At 45.4% G+C, this 14,129-nt stretch overlaps 1 protein-coding gene across 4 annotated transcripts in view; it reads left to right on the forward strand.

Moving 5' to 3' along the window:
* RGL1 (ral guanine nucleotide dissociation stimulator-like 1) overlaps positions 1 to 10,398 on the forward strand; it is a 255,146-nt gene extending 244,748 nt beyond the window's left edge. For all 4 annotated transcript variants that reach the window (XM_012729126.1, XM_004688562.2, XM_004688560.2 and 1 more), the window contains 3 exons: positions 2,040 to 2,294; positions 4,842 to 4,956; positions 7,926 to 10,398. In XM_012729126.1, the coding sequence (XP_012584580.1) occupies positions 2,040 to 2,294; positions 4,842 to 4,956; positions 7,926 to 8,113 (558 nt within the window). In that variant the 3' untranslated portion in view covers positions 8,114 to 10,398. The remainder of the gene's footprint in view (positions 1 to 2,039; positions 2,295 to 4,841; positions 4,957 to 7,925) is intronic.
* The last annotated feature ends 3,731 nt before the right edge of the window (positions 10,399 to 14,129 follow it).

A 14,129-nucleotide genomic window follows, 5' to 3' on the forward strand; every position in this document is an offset into this window, starting at 1 on the left:
CCTGAACACTACCATTCCCCTTCTGAACCTCCCTCAAAGTCTCTTCTAGCAAGGGGTCATGTGCCTGTTTTTTCATTCCTCTGATCATGATTTCTAAACACTGATTTTTATAGTGCTTCTCGTTACTTAGATCTTCAGTATGAATTTGGGGGTTCCACAGCTGTTGTGTTTAGAGTTGCCACAGACCAAGCCATCCCCAAAGCTTTATCTTAATTATTTGTCATTAAAATAATGGAAAATTTAAGCAAGGAAAACGTTTACCAAATAGAGGGGAAAGGAAAGTGAAAAGAATTGTATCCATAGTCTTGGTGACTGTATGATACCTTCAAGGCAAAAAAAGAACCACATTAGCCCTCAGATTGAGCCAATAAGGCTATTCCCTGGGGATATAGGACAGATGTAGATGAACTGCAATTTTTTGGAGCCACAGCTAGACCTCCCCCATGTTAGAATTGTCACATGAACCTGCTGATTCTTTTTATTTTTTTTTAAAGATGTATTTATGCATACAGAACTCAGGTATAAACCAGAGGTACAGGAGTGGTGAGAGGTTTCACCAGAGACAGAGTGGGGAGCAGAACAGGCAGACTGACAAAGGACACTGCTAAGGGAAGCAGTGGGTGAGACAGGAGAGGTCTGCTGTGCCATGTGGGTCACCTCCCTGGTGGGGATTAAACCTGTGCTGAAGCAGCTGCCGCTGGCTTCTTAGTGTTAAGCTTTAACCCTTTGCGCCACCAGGGAAGGCCCAGGCCTGCTGATTCTAATTAAACTAAACATCACTCAGTATTATTTAAGGCTGTGGGGAGAAGTGTATAGGAAATAGATTCCATTTTACTTGGAACCCACATGATCAGAAAGCTAATTTCTGGACTGTTTATTGGTTGATGGCTATGAAGGAGATTAAAATGTCACTTATTTTTTAAATGCAGTATAAATTAGCTTAGCGCACTTGGAGAAATTTTTTGTAACTTTCTGCAACAAGAATTGATCTTTAAAATTACTGAGTTTAATGATTATGGAAACACATTCTAGAGCGTTTGGGGCATGCTGTTCCTTGGTCATTGGTAAGTCACACATGACCACCATGTCATCCATAAAGAAAGCACAGTGACTATAGCATGTCCTTCCTTGATTACCCTAGATAAGCAGTGCAGTAGATTCTAGCAGCAAATGTGGAAGATGATAGAACTTCCTAAGGCTGCCTCTGTAGAAACAGTGCCTCTATAAATGGTTCTATTTCTCTTTAACTTATTCCCCTCATCTTTAGAATGCTGGGCACTTTGGTTATAAGACAATTGTGACACCAAAATGAGGTAAGATATAGGGAAGCTTGTCTCAAAAATTCAGTGTTCTGCATCATTGTCTGTGTCATCTTTGGTCCATTCACCACCAGGGTCAGCCACAGGGACCAGCTGTTGCCTGCTGTGTACGCCTGGCGGCGGTAGTCAGGAAACTTGGAAGAGGCCTGGTGTAGTGATGACAGTTTCCCTGTGTCTTCAGACTCCTCAGCAGGAGAAAGGGAGTAGGACCGGGGACGCCAAGGGCCTTCCCTGGAGTGCTCAACCTACAGAGCTGTATAATCTGTGGCCCTTAGATTAGAAAGTTCCAAAAATATTGGCCTCTGCTACAAAGTCTGATTGGGAAGTAGAATCTTGATAGAAATGGCCTCTATAGTTTGTGAGGCATCATTCCTGCCGGAAGCAGCATAACTCAATAAAACGTGGTAGACCTATTTCTTCAGTCCACGCCTTCCCAATTTTGTTGCCTCCAGTTTCTGGTGTCTACTGCCACCTAGTGGCCCTCTTCTTTAAGCACTGTTAAAAACGGGAAATGTCAGACCCAACTTAGTCACACATGGAGTGCTCATAAGAGCTATGCGTGCTCATAAGAGCTATGCATGCTCATACCAGAGTCCAGACACGCATGTGCTGTGGGCTGTGGTTATGAGCCTCAGCATTTGCCTGTGCTTTGAGCATTGCAGGCACATTGGCCAAGTTTCTAATAGTTTGGTTTTCTTCTGGTGCATGTCCACTTTCCAGCTCTCCGAGTCGTCGTCCTCCTGTTCCTCTATCCATTCCATGGACACGGCCTCCTCAGGGATGTCATCCTTAATCAACCCTCTATCCTCCCCTCCGCCCTGCAACTCCAATCCTAAGATCCACAAGCGCTCTGTCTCCGTGACATCCATTACCTCGGCTGTGCAGCCTCCCGCTTACAACCAACAGAATGAAGACACCTGCATCATCCGCATCAGTATCGAGGACAATAATGGCAACATGTACAAGAGCATCATGGTAAGATGCCCATCCCCACCAGGAAGGCTTGAGCCAGTAAGTCATTGGGGTCATCTACCTGCAGGTCTCAGCTGTTCAGACCGACACCCCTGAACAAGTGCAGTGTTAACATATGTATAAGTGGCTTCCTTTCACACAAAGTGAGCATGTGCATGCGCCCCAGTCTCCTGGGGTGTGGACTAATAATGCAGTGATATAAAAATCTACATACCAACAGTGCATACAGCAGCATGTACTTTCTATATCTTTGAGGTTGCTAGAATTCACTCATCCAGGTCAGTCTCAGCCTTGTCAAAACTAGCCAGTTAGGTGGTCATAAAGGGAACATGCCACCACATCTACCTTTCCAGAATGGAACCGCTGTGCTTTCTCAGTGGTATCCTGTGTGGGGGCAAACTCTTCTCCTTTGGTCACTTGACATCCAGCTTATCATCCTGGAAGATCAAGCTGGAAATCTCTGTTGAATCCTGAGAAACTATTCTAAAAAAAATGAATAAGCGGAACCTTTCTTGAGTTCTTTTTAAAGATGTGTATCTGAGCACAGCTCCCAAAATGTCAGTCTTCTTGGAATTCTTGTGGAGCCTCCTGGGTAATGAGGTGTGCTATACAACCGCATAGCTCACTAGCCCTAAGTCTCACTTTGTCTTCCTCACTCACCTTCTGGACAAATGTCTTGAAAAGTATGGGTTAAAGAAAATATAATTAAAATTAATTTCATTTCCCTTATAGAATTTTAATATGAATTGTAGCTATTTAAAATCACATCTCAGTTTCCTGTTATATGTCTCCTGGACAGTGCTGGTTCAGTATCTCAGCCCAAGGGTACTAATCACTATCAGTATTTTCCTCCTGTAGTGTTTGTGGTACAAAGTAATACACATCTTGTCCTCATTTGGACACACCAGAGGAAGTTTAAAAAAAAAAAAAAAGGTATTTTGGGCTTTCTCCTTAAACAGATTTGAAATTGACAACAACACCTGACATTAGGACATCTCCCGAGCCGTGTCCTTTCTCAAACTTCATGCTCCTCATCCTGTGTGGCCCAGTTGTGGGAACCCCACTCCTGTAGACTCAAAAACAGGTTCCTCCTTTAGGATTCTGTGTGCATCTATTTCTCCCTTACAAATGGATATGCCAGATGTTTTGGTAATAGCTGGATGAGCAAGCTCTCTGTGGCCTACAAGGACTCCATTGTAATGTGCCTATTGGGTGTCAGATGCCAGCGCTGCCCAGGCCAGAGGGAGGCGTTCAGGATCTGTTGTTCTCAGGCTCACAGTGGCTTTCTTGGAGGAAGTTAAACTTTTATTTTTAGTGGTTGTCTCTCCTCTTCTGTTCTCCTCTTGGTGAGAACAGCTTTTATTTAAAAAATCAGAATAATCTTTTCATTGGCTTTCTTTCAAATTTAAAGAAATCACCCAAGGGTTGATCCAGAATGAGCCCACCTTTCCTACTGTCTCAGTGTCCTGCAGAGAGTTAGCTGGTGGGCAGAGATCAAAAAAAGAGAAGTCAAAGTTGGGGGTGAGGGGAATATTTACTTGTGCTTTTATTTTTCAAAATGGTATATTTACTATGTTTCAACACTTAGAAGTTGATTTTCATGGGCATATAGTTTATATATAATTAACAGGTTGTAAGTATCCAATCATCTAGTTTTCTAATAACTTTGTAATTCTGTGTAACCACCACCCCAAGTCTCTAAGGGACACTTTTCATCACTGCTATCTCCTTGTGCCCCTACCAGTCAACTCCCCCTTAAGCCTGAGAGTTTTCTAATGCCATAGGTTAGTTTGTCCTGATTTTGAAAAAACAGACTCCTGTAGTATCTAACTTTTATGGCCAGTTTCTTTTGCTCACATGTTTTTGAGGTTTGGCAACACTGCTACAAAGACCAGTTCTTAGTTGCCTGGAGCTGCTGAGTAGTGTGCTCATATGAACGTGCTATGAGTTTTGTATCTATTCTCCTGTCTACCTGTTGATGGGATTCACACCCATTCTAGCTTAGGGTCATTAAAAATAATTATGTTGTGAACATAAGCCCTTCAACAGACACCTGTTTTCATGTCTCTCTATAAATGCTCAGCAGTGGGATTCCTGGTTCATAGAATCAGTCATGTTTTTTAGAAGGGCCCGTATGCAGACCTGTGGCCATTTCCAATGTAACCAGCAGCAGCTCAGCAGGTCAGGATGATTTTTGTCCAGACACCTGGTTACCAGCATCTGTATCAGGTCCAGGTAAAGATACTTCTGTCCATTTTCCACAAGGCGCTCATATATTATTTGTTTACTGGAACCTCATCTAGTGTGCAGGAAACTGCCATTTCACTGTGGGGGGGGGGGGCACTGGAAAATGGGTGACTGGCCCACCACCTTGTGGTTGCTCAGGGTGGAGGCAGACCTAGAACCCAGGAGGGCTTCCAGCTCTGGATCCTGTTTTCATTACAGGGCCACTTCTACTGGGAAGGTTCTCACAGCAGCAAGGAGAGTCAAGAAAACACTTTCAGGACATGGAAAGCTAATACTGTCCCTACCCATTCATTGTCATTCCAGTTGACTAGCCAGGATAAAACTCCTGCTGTGATCCAGAGAGCAATGCTGAAGCACAACCTGGACTCTGACCCAGCTGAAGAGTACGAGCTGGTGCAGGTCATCTCAGAGGACAAAGGTGTGTGTTCCTCCTCATGACCGGAAGTTAGATGTATGGTCACTTTTTCCAAAATGAAGCCAAGTGAGGGGCTTAACTGTGCAAGGGTGCAGTTGCAGGGAGAATCATCACCTCACCTACAGCACCTCATCTGTACATTCACTGTCTCAAGCTGCTGTTTCCCTAACAACCTTTGCTTTTTCTCCAGTTTTGCTAAGATTCCTCCTGCCATCCTTTGTGAACTTCTCATCAAACATTTTTCTAGAAAGAGGTCTCTCCTCTATCAGGGGGCAGGATGGTCACCCACTTCTTTGCCTAATGTGTTTCTTAGTTGTATGTGAATCTGAAATGGAGCATTTCCTGCCATCAACTATTGTGTGATTCATTAATCTCTATTCATAATCCCTTCCCAGGTAGCTAATGTTTCCTTTTTTTAAAATAGCATTTATTCATTTATGCATACAGAACTGGGGTGCTGGCTAGAAGTACAGGGGGTGAGAGGACACACTAGAGACAGAGTGGGGAGCAGAACAGGCAGATCGATTAAGTACACTGCTGAGGGGAGCAGCAGGTGGGTCAGGAGAGGTCTGCTATGCCATGTGGGTCACCTCCAGGGCCAGAGATGGAACTCACACTGAAGCGGCTTGGCTAGCTTTCAGTGCTGCATCCTAACCTGTTGCACCACCAGGGAGGGTTGCTAGTGTTTCTAACAGAAGAATTTGAAGCTTCTTCACCTCACACTGAGGTGGGGTTGGGGGTAGGGAGTGGTTAAGTGAAAAGTTTCTCTATGCCTGGGCATTCATAATTTAAAGACATTTCTTTTATGAGAGCTTTGGGAAAATACATCACCAGTGTATCTTATTTCCTAATTTGAATTGGGTTGTATCTGTTGAGAGAGGAGACAGGCTAGTGGGAAGCTCTTTTTTTATTATTACATATATACATTACATTTTTCTTCATTTTGTACATTTTTTCATCTCAGTTGTAATCCCCATGAACTTCCCACTGCCACTTCACCCATATGTCATCCATAGAACCATGTGCTCTTTGCTGGTGGGAAGCTCTTTTCCACCATGTCACCTCACAGAAAGTGCCTGTGTCAAAATTGACTTTCTGTCAGCCCCCCGTCTGCTGACAGACCAACACTGGCCAACAGAGTGCTTTTTGCCAATAAGCAGCCCCTTTCTCCTGCCCCCAAGAAAAAGAACTGAAAAGAAGTTGGGAAAGACTTTGGCCAGCATGATTTGCTTGTGACCAGCAAATCAGCCAGGGCTGTATCTTGGCTCATGGAGAATGGCTGAAAGCAAGTGTCTTTTCTGAGAGATAAAAAAACTGTCGTCATGAGATAATTCTAGAGGTAGTTACCTCTAGAACTTTTCTCATCACTCATCTGAATCTCAGGCTGGGGGGCAAGCCTTTCACAGTCATATCTTTTCACATGTTTTTATGTGACTTTTAAGCCTAAAATGCGGGCTTTTAAATTTTACCATGTTGCTCACAAAACATGCTAAAGTGAGCCAGGTGGGTCTGAAGATCTAGTCAGCCCCGGCCCAGTTTTGTTCACAGCTGTGGGAGGCAGTGGGGCTCTTCAGGCCTCAGTGGTCCTTCATTAGTTAAACAGAGACCACACCCCACTGGTGCCTCAGACATCACTGGGGTGACTGTGAGGATCACAGGATATCTGTATCTGAATGTGCTGTGGGGGTAGGTCATGTTCTGTAGCTGTGAGGTGAATTATTATTCGCTGGGAATATGTGGCCATGAGGCCGTGGACACTTTGAGGGAGTTATGTTCATCAAACCTTTGTGCAGATAATGAGATGGAGTCACTCAGACCTGATCTCATGAGGATGGCTGTAGAATCTCTGCATTGGAAGTTAATGAGAATTGAGCTCTGCTGCCAGATGCCTCGACCTCTTCTTGCCGCCCCCCAACTCTGCCACCAAGCTAGGCTTGCATGCTCTACCTTTCTTATTTTTTTAAATATAATAGTTTATTTTTACATCATTTTGTGCCTTTTTCCCTCTCAGTTGTAATCCCCGTGGGCTTCCCATCACCAATTCACCTGTGTGCCATCAACCTGTGTGCCATCACCATAGTCCTGTGTACTCCCCACCCCCACCCCCACCCCCATTTTAGATCCCATTCCTCACTCCATCCCTGTAAAATGTCTCTGGTATATAGTTGTTCATTACTATACCCCCCACCCCCCGCCGGTCCTTTATGTTCCTGCTATGGCGCACTCTATCTTTTTTAAACGCGTTTGTCTGTTTAGAGGCCCTCTACCCTTTAGTGCTAGATAATACATACTGTCTTAATAATAAAAATAAATGCAATTTACTTTGCTCACTAATTTCATATTATACCTGGAATAATCCTTCAGAAACTGCAGCTCTCTAATAGGGAGTTGTAGGAAATAATGTAAATATTAACAGATATACACAGTCTTAATGTGGATGCCCATTCATGCTGAATTGTAGGCTCTTGAGAGAGCAAGACCTTAAATGAATACAATATGGGTTATTTTGAAGTAATGTATCACCATTCAAGTACGTAGTTCTGGAAAATGATTTGGGTTTTCTACTTTCTTCCATGTCACTGGATTTTCTTCATCTCTGAGCACAGGCCAGCCCCAGCTCTGGGGTGCTAACTGACTTGGGGAATGCCATTTCTCTTCCTACTGGGCCTCTCCTCCAGCTAAAACGTCCTGCATTTGAAACGTCCTGCATTTGAACATTTAATTCAAAGGTGGAATTTCTAAGTTCCTGCCAACACTTTCTTTTTTTTCCCCTTGGGCTTAAAACATTGTTGGGGCCAATTATCGGGGAGCCAGGGGGAGAGCGGCATGTAACTCTGGTTGAGTTCCCGCTCTAGGGACAAAGGACTGCAGTCCCAGCTTTCTGTCTGGGCAGCATTCCTGCCTGCCCTCGTCAGCTCTGACCCAGCGCCACAAACACAACTGATAGCTTTCTCTTTCTTTATCTTGTTTAGAGCTTGTGATCCCAGATTCAGCAAATGTCTTTTATGCCATGAACAGCCAAGTGAACTTTGACTTCATCTTACGCAAAAAGAACTCCATGGAAGAGCAAGTGAAAATACGTAGCCGGACCAGTTTGACCTTGCCCAGGACAGCTAAACGGGGCTGCTGGAGCAACAGACACAGTAAAATCACCCTCTGAAGGGAAGGACCATGACCCCTCGCTCGCCAAAGGCCAAGAGTGGCTGAGCACAGGCCATGGTGACTGCAACCGCCATCCAGTGTTAGAGATCTTTGTGAGGTCAAACAAGTGTTTATTGAGCACCTTCAGTGTGCAAGACATGTGCAAGGGAATCAGAAGTGAATTTGACATGGAAAGGATGAACAATTCACTGATCTCCTTGACCTACTCCAGACTGAAATGCAAAATTATACACACTTATAAATATATATATATATATATATATATATGTACACGTATTTGGTATGTACGTGTACATATATAAATATGTGAGGGACGTATGGGATATTCTGGACTATGGAAAAACAAATTTGCACAATGGCCTGGGAAGTTGTGGTCACTTTTTACAGGGAAATAGAAGGAACTGTGAACCTAGTCCCATACTTTCCCAGTAAATGGAATCAATCCTAGGAATACAGAGTGTCCTTTGGGCCAGTATTACAAGAAGTCCAAACTATTTTTTATAAAAGGAGATTACTTTCTCAATCAAGTGCCACCAGAAGAAACAACTGCAGAGTCTGGAATTGCCCGGGCTGGATGAAAAGCCTCTTCGGAAAGGGCTTGGATGAGCCCGTGGCCTTCGGCTCTGCTGTGTCCACAGCTCTCTGCTCCCCCTGAGAGGACAAAGAGGAACTTCGGGGGCCTCTGACCCACTGGGCCGACTGTCCTAACCCTTTTGGAACGATCCTAAGCCCATCTCAGTTTCCTGCAACAGCATCGCGCCTCTGTCCCTCCCCCGCCCCCAGATCCCCCACCCCTCACGAGGCATAGCAACATCATTATTGCACAAACAGCCATGGTCCTTGGTAACTTATCAGCCAGAAGAGAAGGCACAGAAGAACGTTGACACATTTGGACTCTTACTGTCTCAGATGCCACGACTTCATTGCCTTTGCCAGTTGCCTTTTGCATGTAAAACTATATGTCTGGAGTCTTTTGCCCATCTGGACGGTAATACCTCTATATTATGTGCAATTTGTTCCTCAGGTGTCGAAACTCTTACTTTGATGGACTGTATGTGATCATTTTGAGCCTGTGAAAGATTTCTGAACAGTGGTTGCTCTTTTAATAACCCGTGGGAAGATGCTATCTGCTGATAGCAGCGTCCTGTGTTCCTTACTAACTTTTACTTATTAACCGTGCCTAGCTGTGGCGAGAAATGGGGCTGCATTCCCCAAATCACTTCTAAAGAGGTACCTTTCTCCAGATGGAATCAAAATACCATTCCCCCTCACCCCTCAGGTCCCACACTTGCTGTCACGGTGTCCCTGCCAAGGGACGTTGCTGTCCCACTAACACCATCACCTCCTCCCTTCCCACTCAGAGCTGTGCTGGGGTTTGAACTAAAAAGCCATATGTGGAAGTTGACATGTATAAAAAGCACTTTCAGAATGTTGTCCTTTTCAAGAAAAACCTATCAAAATACCAGTTTTTATCCCCCAAATAAAGAGAATGAACTCAGAATATGAAGTGCAGATTGTAACATGGAGGTCTCCCCTCTGCACCCCACAACCCTCAAAGACAACCCAAAGGTTGTATGAGATTTATGTTTTGTGCATAAACAGCCATATGAAACTTGCAAGAAACACCAGGGAAAGTTTAGAGATGTGTGGCAGTAAACCAAAGAACGAGCCAGGAAAGTCTCCAGTTTCCTTCTGATCTTTCCAGGAGAGGGAAACGTGCTGTGTAAATCCTGGATTTCAACCGGTCCGAGGACTGGCGCTTTCTTCTCTCTGTGAGGCTTGTCCGATTCTGGCTTTCGGTGGGTGGATGAGATGCTAGAAGACATCTTGCAGACAGAAGTCAGTGTAGCCTCAGGCTGAGGTTCCTGGTGGGAAGATCAAAACGAACACAGGACTGTTGTCCGGTTAGGGTGTGATTACCAACCGTGTTGTGCTCTGTGTATTTATACTGTATATGTAGAGTCTAGATTTATATACTGCAATGTAAAATACATAAATATATATATATATTTTCATTTTTTAAAGACAATGGAAATTCCAAGTAGATGCAACATAGCCTCATTTATTTAATGCCACTTTAAATGTCTTAAATTTGTTTCCTGATAGAGAGCTGGGTAATGCTCTTAGCTGCTCGCATGCTTGTCTTTCTGCATTTCCATCATCTGTTTACCTTTTGGTTAAACTAATAAACTGGTTTGGGACTCGGTTGGCATGTGCTGCTGCCAGACCCGAAGGGCATGCGTCTGGAGTTGTTCATCAGCTGGGTTCCAGATGTGTCAGTAAGTGTTTTTTAAAAGATTGATTTACTTATGCATACAAGAGCTGGGGCACAGGCAAGAGGTGTAGGGGGTGAGAGGATTCACCAGAGACAGAACAGGCAGCTCCACTGAAGTACACTGCTGAGGGGAGCAGCGGGCGAGACAGGAGAGGTCTGCCGCACCATGTGGGTAGCTCCCTGGCTGGGGAGCAAACTTGCTGCACTGGCTGCGGACAGCTTCATAGTACTGAGAGATAACCCGTTGTGCCACCAGGGAGGCCCTGGGTAAGCTCTTTGGAAGGCTGGCTCTGTCAAAAGGAGCCGTGGGGAAGCCAGCTGCAGGTAGGAGGGGAGCCCCTCATCAGAAGTGTCACATGCATTTGGGGGAGGAGGAGGACATCCTCCAGGAACCTCAGGAGTGGGGAGGAGTTAGGCAGTCTTGAGTTTTAGACACTCGAAGTCAGAGTTAGGATCTAAGGTCTCTTTGCCTTTTCTCTGCAGCCTTCTCCCAGCCTGCAGCTGCTACCACCTGCAGCATTCCTGAAGCCACCCACAGTGCTCTGAAAGCCCCAGGACCTCTCTGGAGGAAGAAGTGGTTCTCCCCAAAGAGAGTCACACTTAGGCCAGCTCCATTCAATGGAGCTACATTATTATCTCTTCACCAGGTTGTTTCCCAATAGCCCCCATGATTGCTTTCCTAATGGACCCAAACTTGCAAATATTCTAAGTCCTTGTAGAATTTTGCAGACAGCTGAGTAGATGTTTTACTAGTTGGTAATATGGATGGCACAGGGAACAAAGGGATTTCTCTGGCACCGGGTTACCTCTTTTTTGAAGATAATTCTAGAAAACTTGTTCCTTTGTTTCCCCACCTGGAATCTGGATTGTTGATGTTTTGCCTGAAGGGATAATGTCAAATTCCTTTGGGGGCATTTTCAAGTTCACATGCAGCATGAGACCATCCAGAGCATTCAGGATTGCTCCTTACTCTGATTGTGCTTTCTATAAGGTTCCCTGACTCCACATTTGTTTGCTACAGATGCTGTAATGTTCCTGGCTAGAACTTAGACCCATGATTCCACTATGAGAGGTTCTTTCCATTGTATTTTTACATCACCTTTCTCCCTAAAGCTTTCCTAAAGTGAACTTTAAAGGTGTGTTAGATAAGGTTAGACCAGGAACAAAACAAAATCTCAGTTACTTAGTTACCTCATATATGTCACTGGTAATGCCAGGCTCCTGGTGCCTTCCTGAAGGGTGGCTCAGGGCTCGGGCTTCCTTCTCAAAGCTCTCTTCCTACAAGGGTGCAAGGGTTTGCAAGTCATCAGCAAATTTTTACAAAGAGGATTTGAGATGGGGGGGGGGGGGGAGCTGTGCAGAGCAAAGGAAGGGTTCAGAAGTGAGAGGTACTCAGAGGAAGAGAAAATACCAGAAAGAAGAATTCTTAGTCTAGAATGAATGATGTAGCAGTTTTTGTAATTTCTAGCATGCAGTTACCACCAACTTGCAATGCTTCTATCTATCATAGTGACTAAAGTAGGAGCTGCTTCACAGATGTAGTTGTAGGTCAGGTTAAAAACAATCCAGAAGATTCCAAGTGCTTATATATTAACCACCCAATCCAAGAGAAATCAGGAAAGCTTAGTTATATTAGACTCAGAATTTGGAAACCACTATGGGGTGAGGGCTCTCAACATCTCTACCCAGAAAACTCTGGAAGCAATTCACTTACTTAAAAGCTTGAGGAATCCAAAGTATGAACACTTTTTTAAAAGTTGGAAGGCATCTTGCAGATCACATAGTCAGCTCCTCAAATTTCAGGCATGGGGCCTGAGGCCCCCCAGCAGATAAATCACTGCGGGACCTACTGCGTTTGTGGGGTATTTATAGGTGGGGTCTGAACCCAGGGGGCTTCACAGACTGTCCTCTGTAGCCTGAGCCTGTCGGCTCTGTCTCACCCTCCAATCATGTGAGTTCACCTGAGCTCTCTTGGGGAAAGGGCATGTGCTTGGTTTCTTACAGTCTCCAGGGAACATTCTACTGCTGGTCTGGGAGACTTGAGGACGACCTACTGTCCTGAGCATTTGTCCATCTCACACATGTCCAAACAGTTTGAACAGGAGTGAGGTTGCTCTCTGAGTTAGCCCCCCGCTAGGTCTTAACTCCATTTCTAATCCCTGGACACAGCTGTCCGGTGGGGTGAAGTGGTTGCAGTGTGTGTGTGTGGGGGGGGGAGTCCTCCGTGAGTGAATGGGGAATTAGCAGAGGAGCAACAGATATGACTGGGGCATGGTACTGTCCGAGAGCAAGGAACCCCAACTCAGCCTTTGTAAGCCAGTTAGTACCAGTTATTCCAGGTTTCTCAAAAAATCATTGTTATTTTCACCAAAGCAATATCTTGTGCTACAGTCCAAATGCATTACATAGGAGTGCCAGTAAATCAAGTTTTTTAAAAAATGACTTCAATGGTTCTGGATTGTTCCAGCCATTAAAAAAGAAGGGAAGAAAGAAAGAAAATCAAGGCAACGATTTCAAAATGGGGAAAAGCATTCTAGAAGAGAGTGGCCTGCCCCAGACATCTATTTCAGCTCCTTTGTTGATGCATTATCTGATGTCCAAGCTCTCGGACAAAATGTCACCTGAGAACTGACATTCTGATCAGCCAAGTCACCACTCTAAAAGAGATCATAGGCAGGAGCTCAGCAGGATCTGGAGCTATGACCCCCTTTATTTATCAGAGTCCATGTGTGTGGAGGCAGGTAGGGGACAGAAACACTCGGTGTTAGAAAACAAGACATGGGACAGATTGTCCATCAGATGCTGTGTGTGGCTGCAGTTGGGGATCTGCCTGTCTAGGTCTGACTCCCCTCATCCAACTGCCCTGGACAAGCCCTTTAACTCAGCTCCTGCTTTGTTGACCAAGCAAGAACTGGACTGTCATGGAGGACCGTGGACGTCTTCATGGTGGGGATGGCGCCATGAGGTGCATGCGAGAAGATGGGAAACTATGCCTCTGAATCACACACAGTGTCCTAAACCAGTGTTACCTCAATTAAAAAATTATATAAGTAAATAAAATTAGAGCTCTTGTTCATCCCACACACATAAGCTGGGTTCGAGCCTTCTGTATTAAGTTACGCGTAAGCACAGGAAAGTGCTTGCGACACTTGCTGGAAGCTCAGCGGGCTGCTGTTGTTCCTGGGAAGCTTCTAGTCTGTGGACAGCTGAGTCCTCACAGAAGCCCTCCAGGCTCCTTCCCGGCTGAGCGGCTCCCGGGTGCAGATGTGACGCTCAGCGATGCGAACAACACCCTGCAAAAAGTCTAGCCTGCTGTGCTGTGGGGAAAGACTGACTCATGGGCTTGGGGGGCTGCCAGAGCTCCAGCAGCTTGCTTCACAGTCACAGGCCAGCACAACCCAGGCTCCAGCCCTCTTGTGCAGGCTTCAGGCTGTGCAGTGTGGTCCCTGGGGGCAAGCTACAAAGGCAGCGGCCTGACTGATGTGAGAGAATCTTAGTGGATGTGCACTGCCTGGGTGGAGCCAGAGCTGCATCACCCCAGTAGGGGCCTCACCTTTTTGGATTCCCTCTGTGGTCAGAAAGAGCCATTCGTTCTCTCACTCATGTCCGTCCTCCTCTCCACTGCCCCTTCCTGGAAAAAGCTGCTCTCTGCTCTCACTGCCTTTCCATCCGGGAGTGACTCAGACACAGGACTGAGTAGTTACTGTCCTACAGGTCTGAGGGACACTAGGTGGCCTGC

Source organism: Condylura cristata, unplaced genomic scaffold (assembly GCF_000260355.1).
Source record: "Condylura cristata isolate star-nosed mole 26May11 unplaced genomic scaffold, ConCri1.0 scaffold00024, whole genome shotgun sequence".
Classification (NCBI taxonomy): Eukaryota; Metazoa; Chordata; class Mammalia; order Eulipotyphla; family Talpidae; genus Condylura; species Condylura cristata.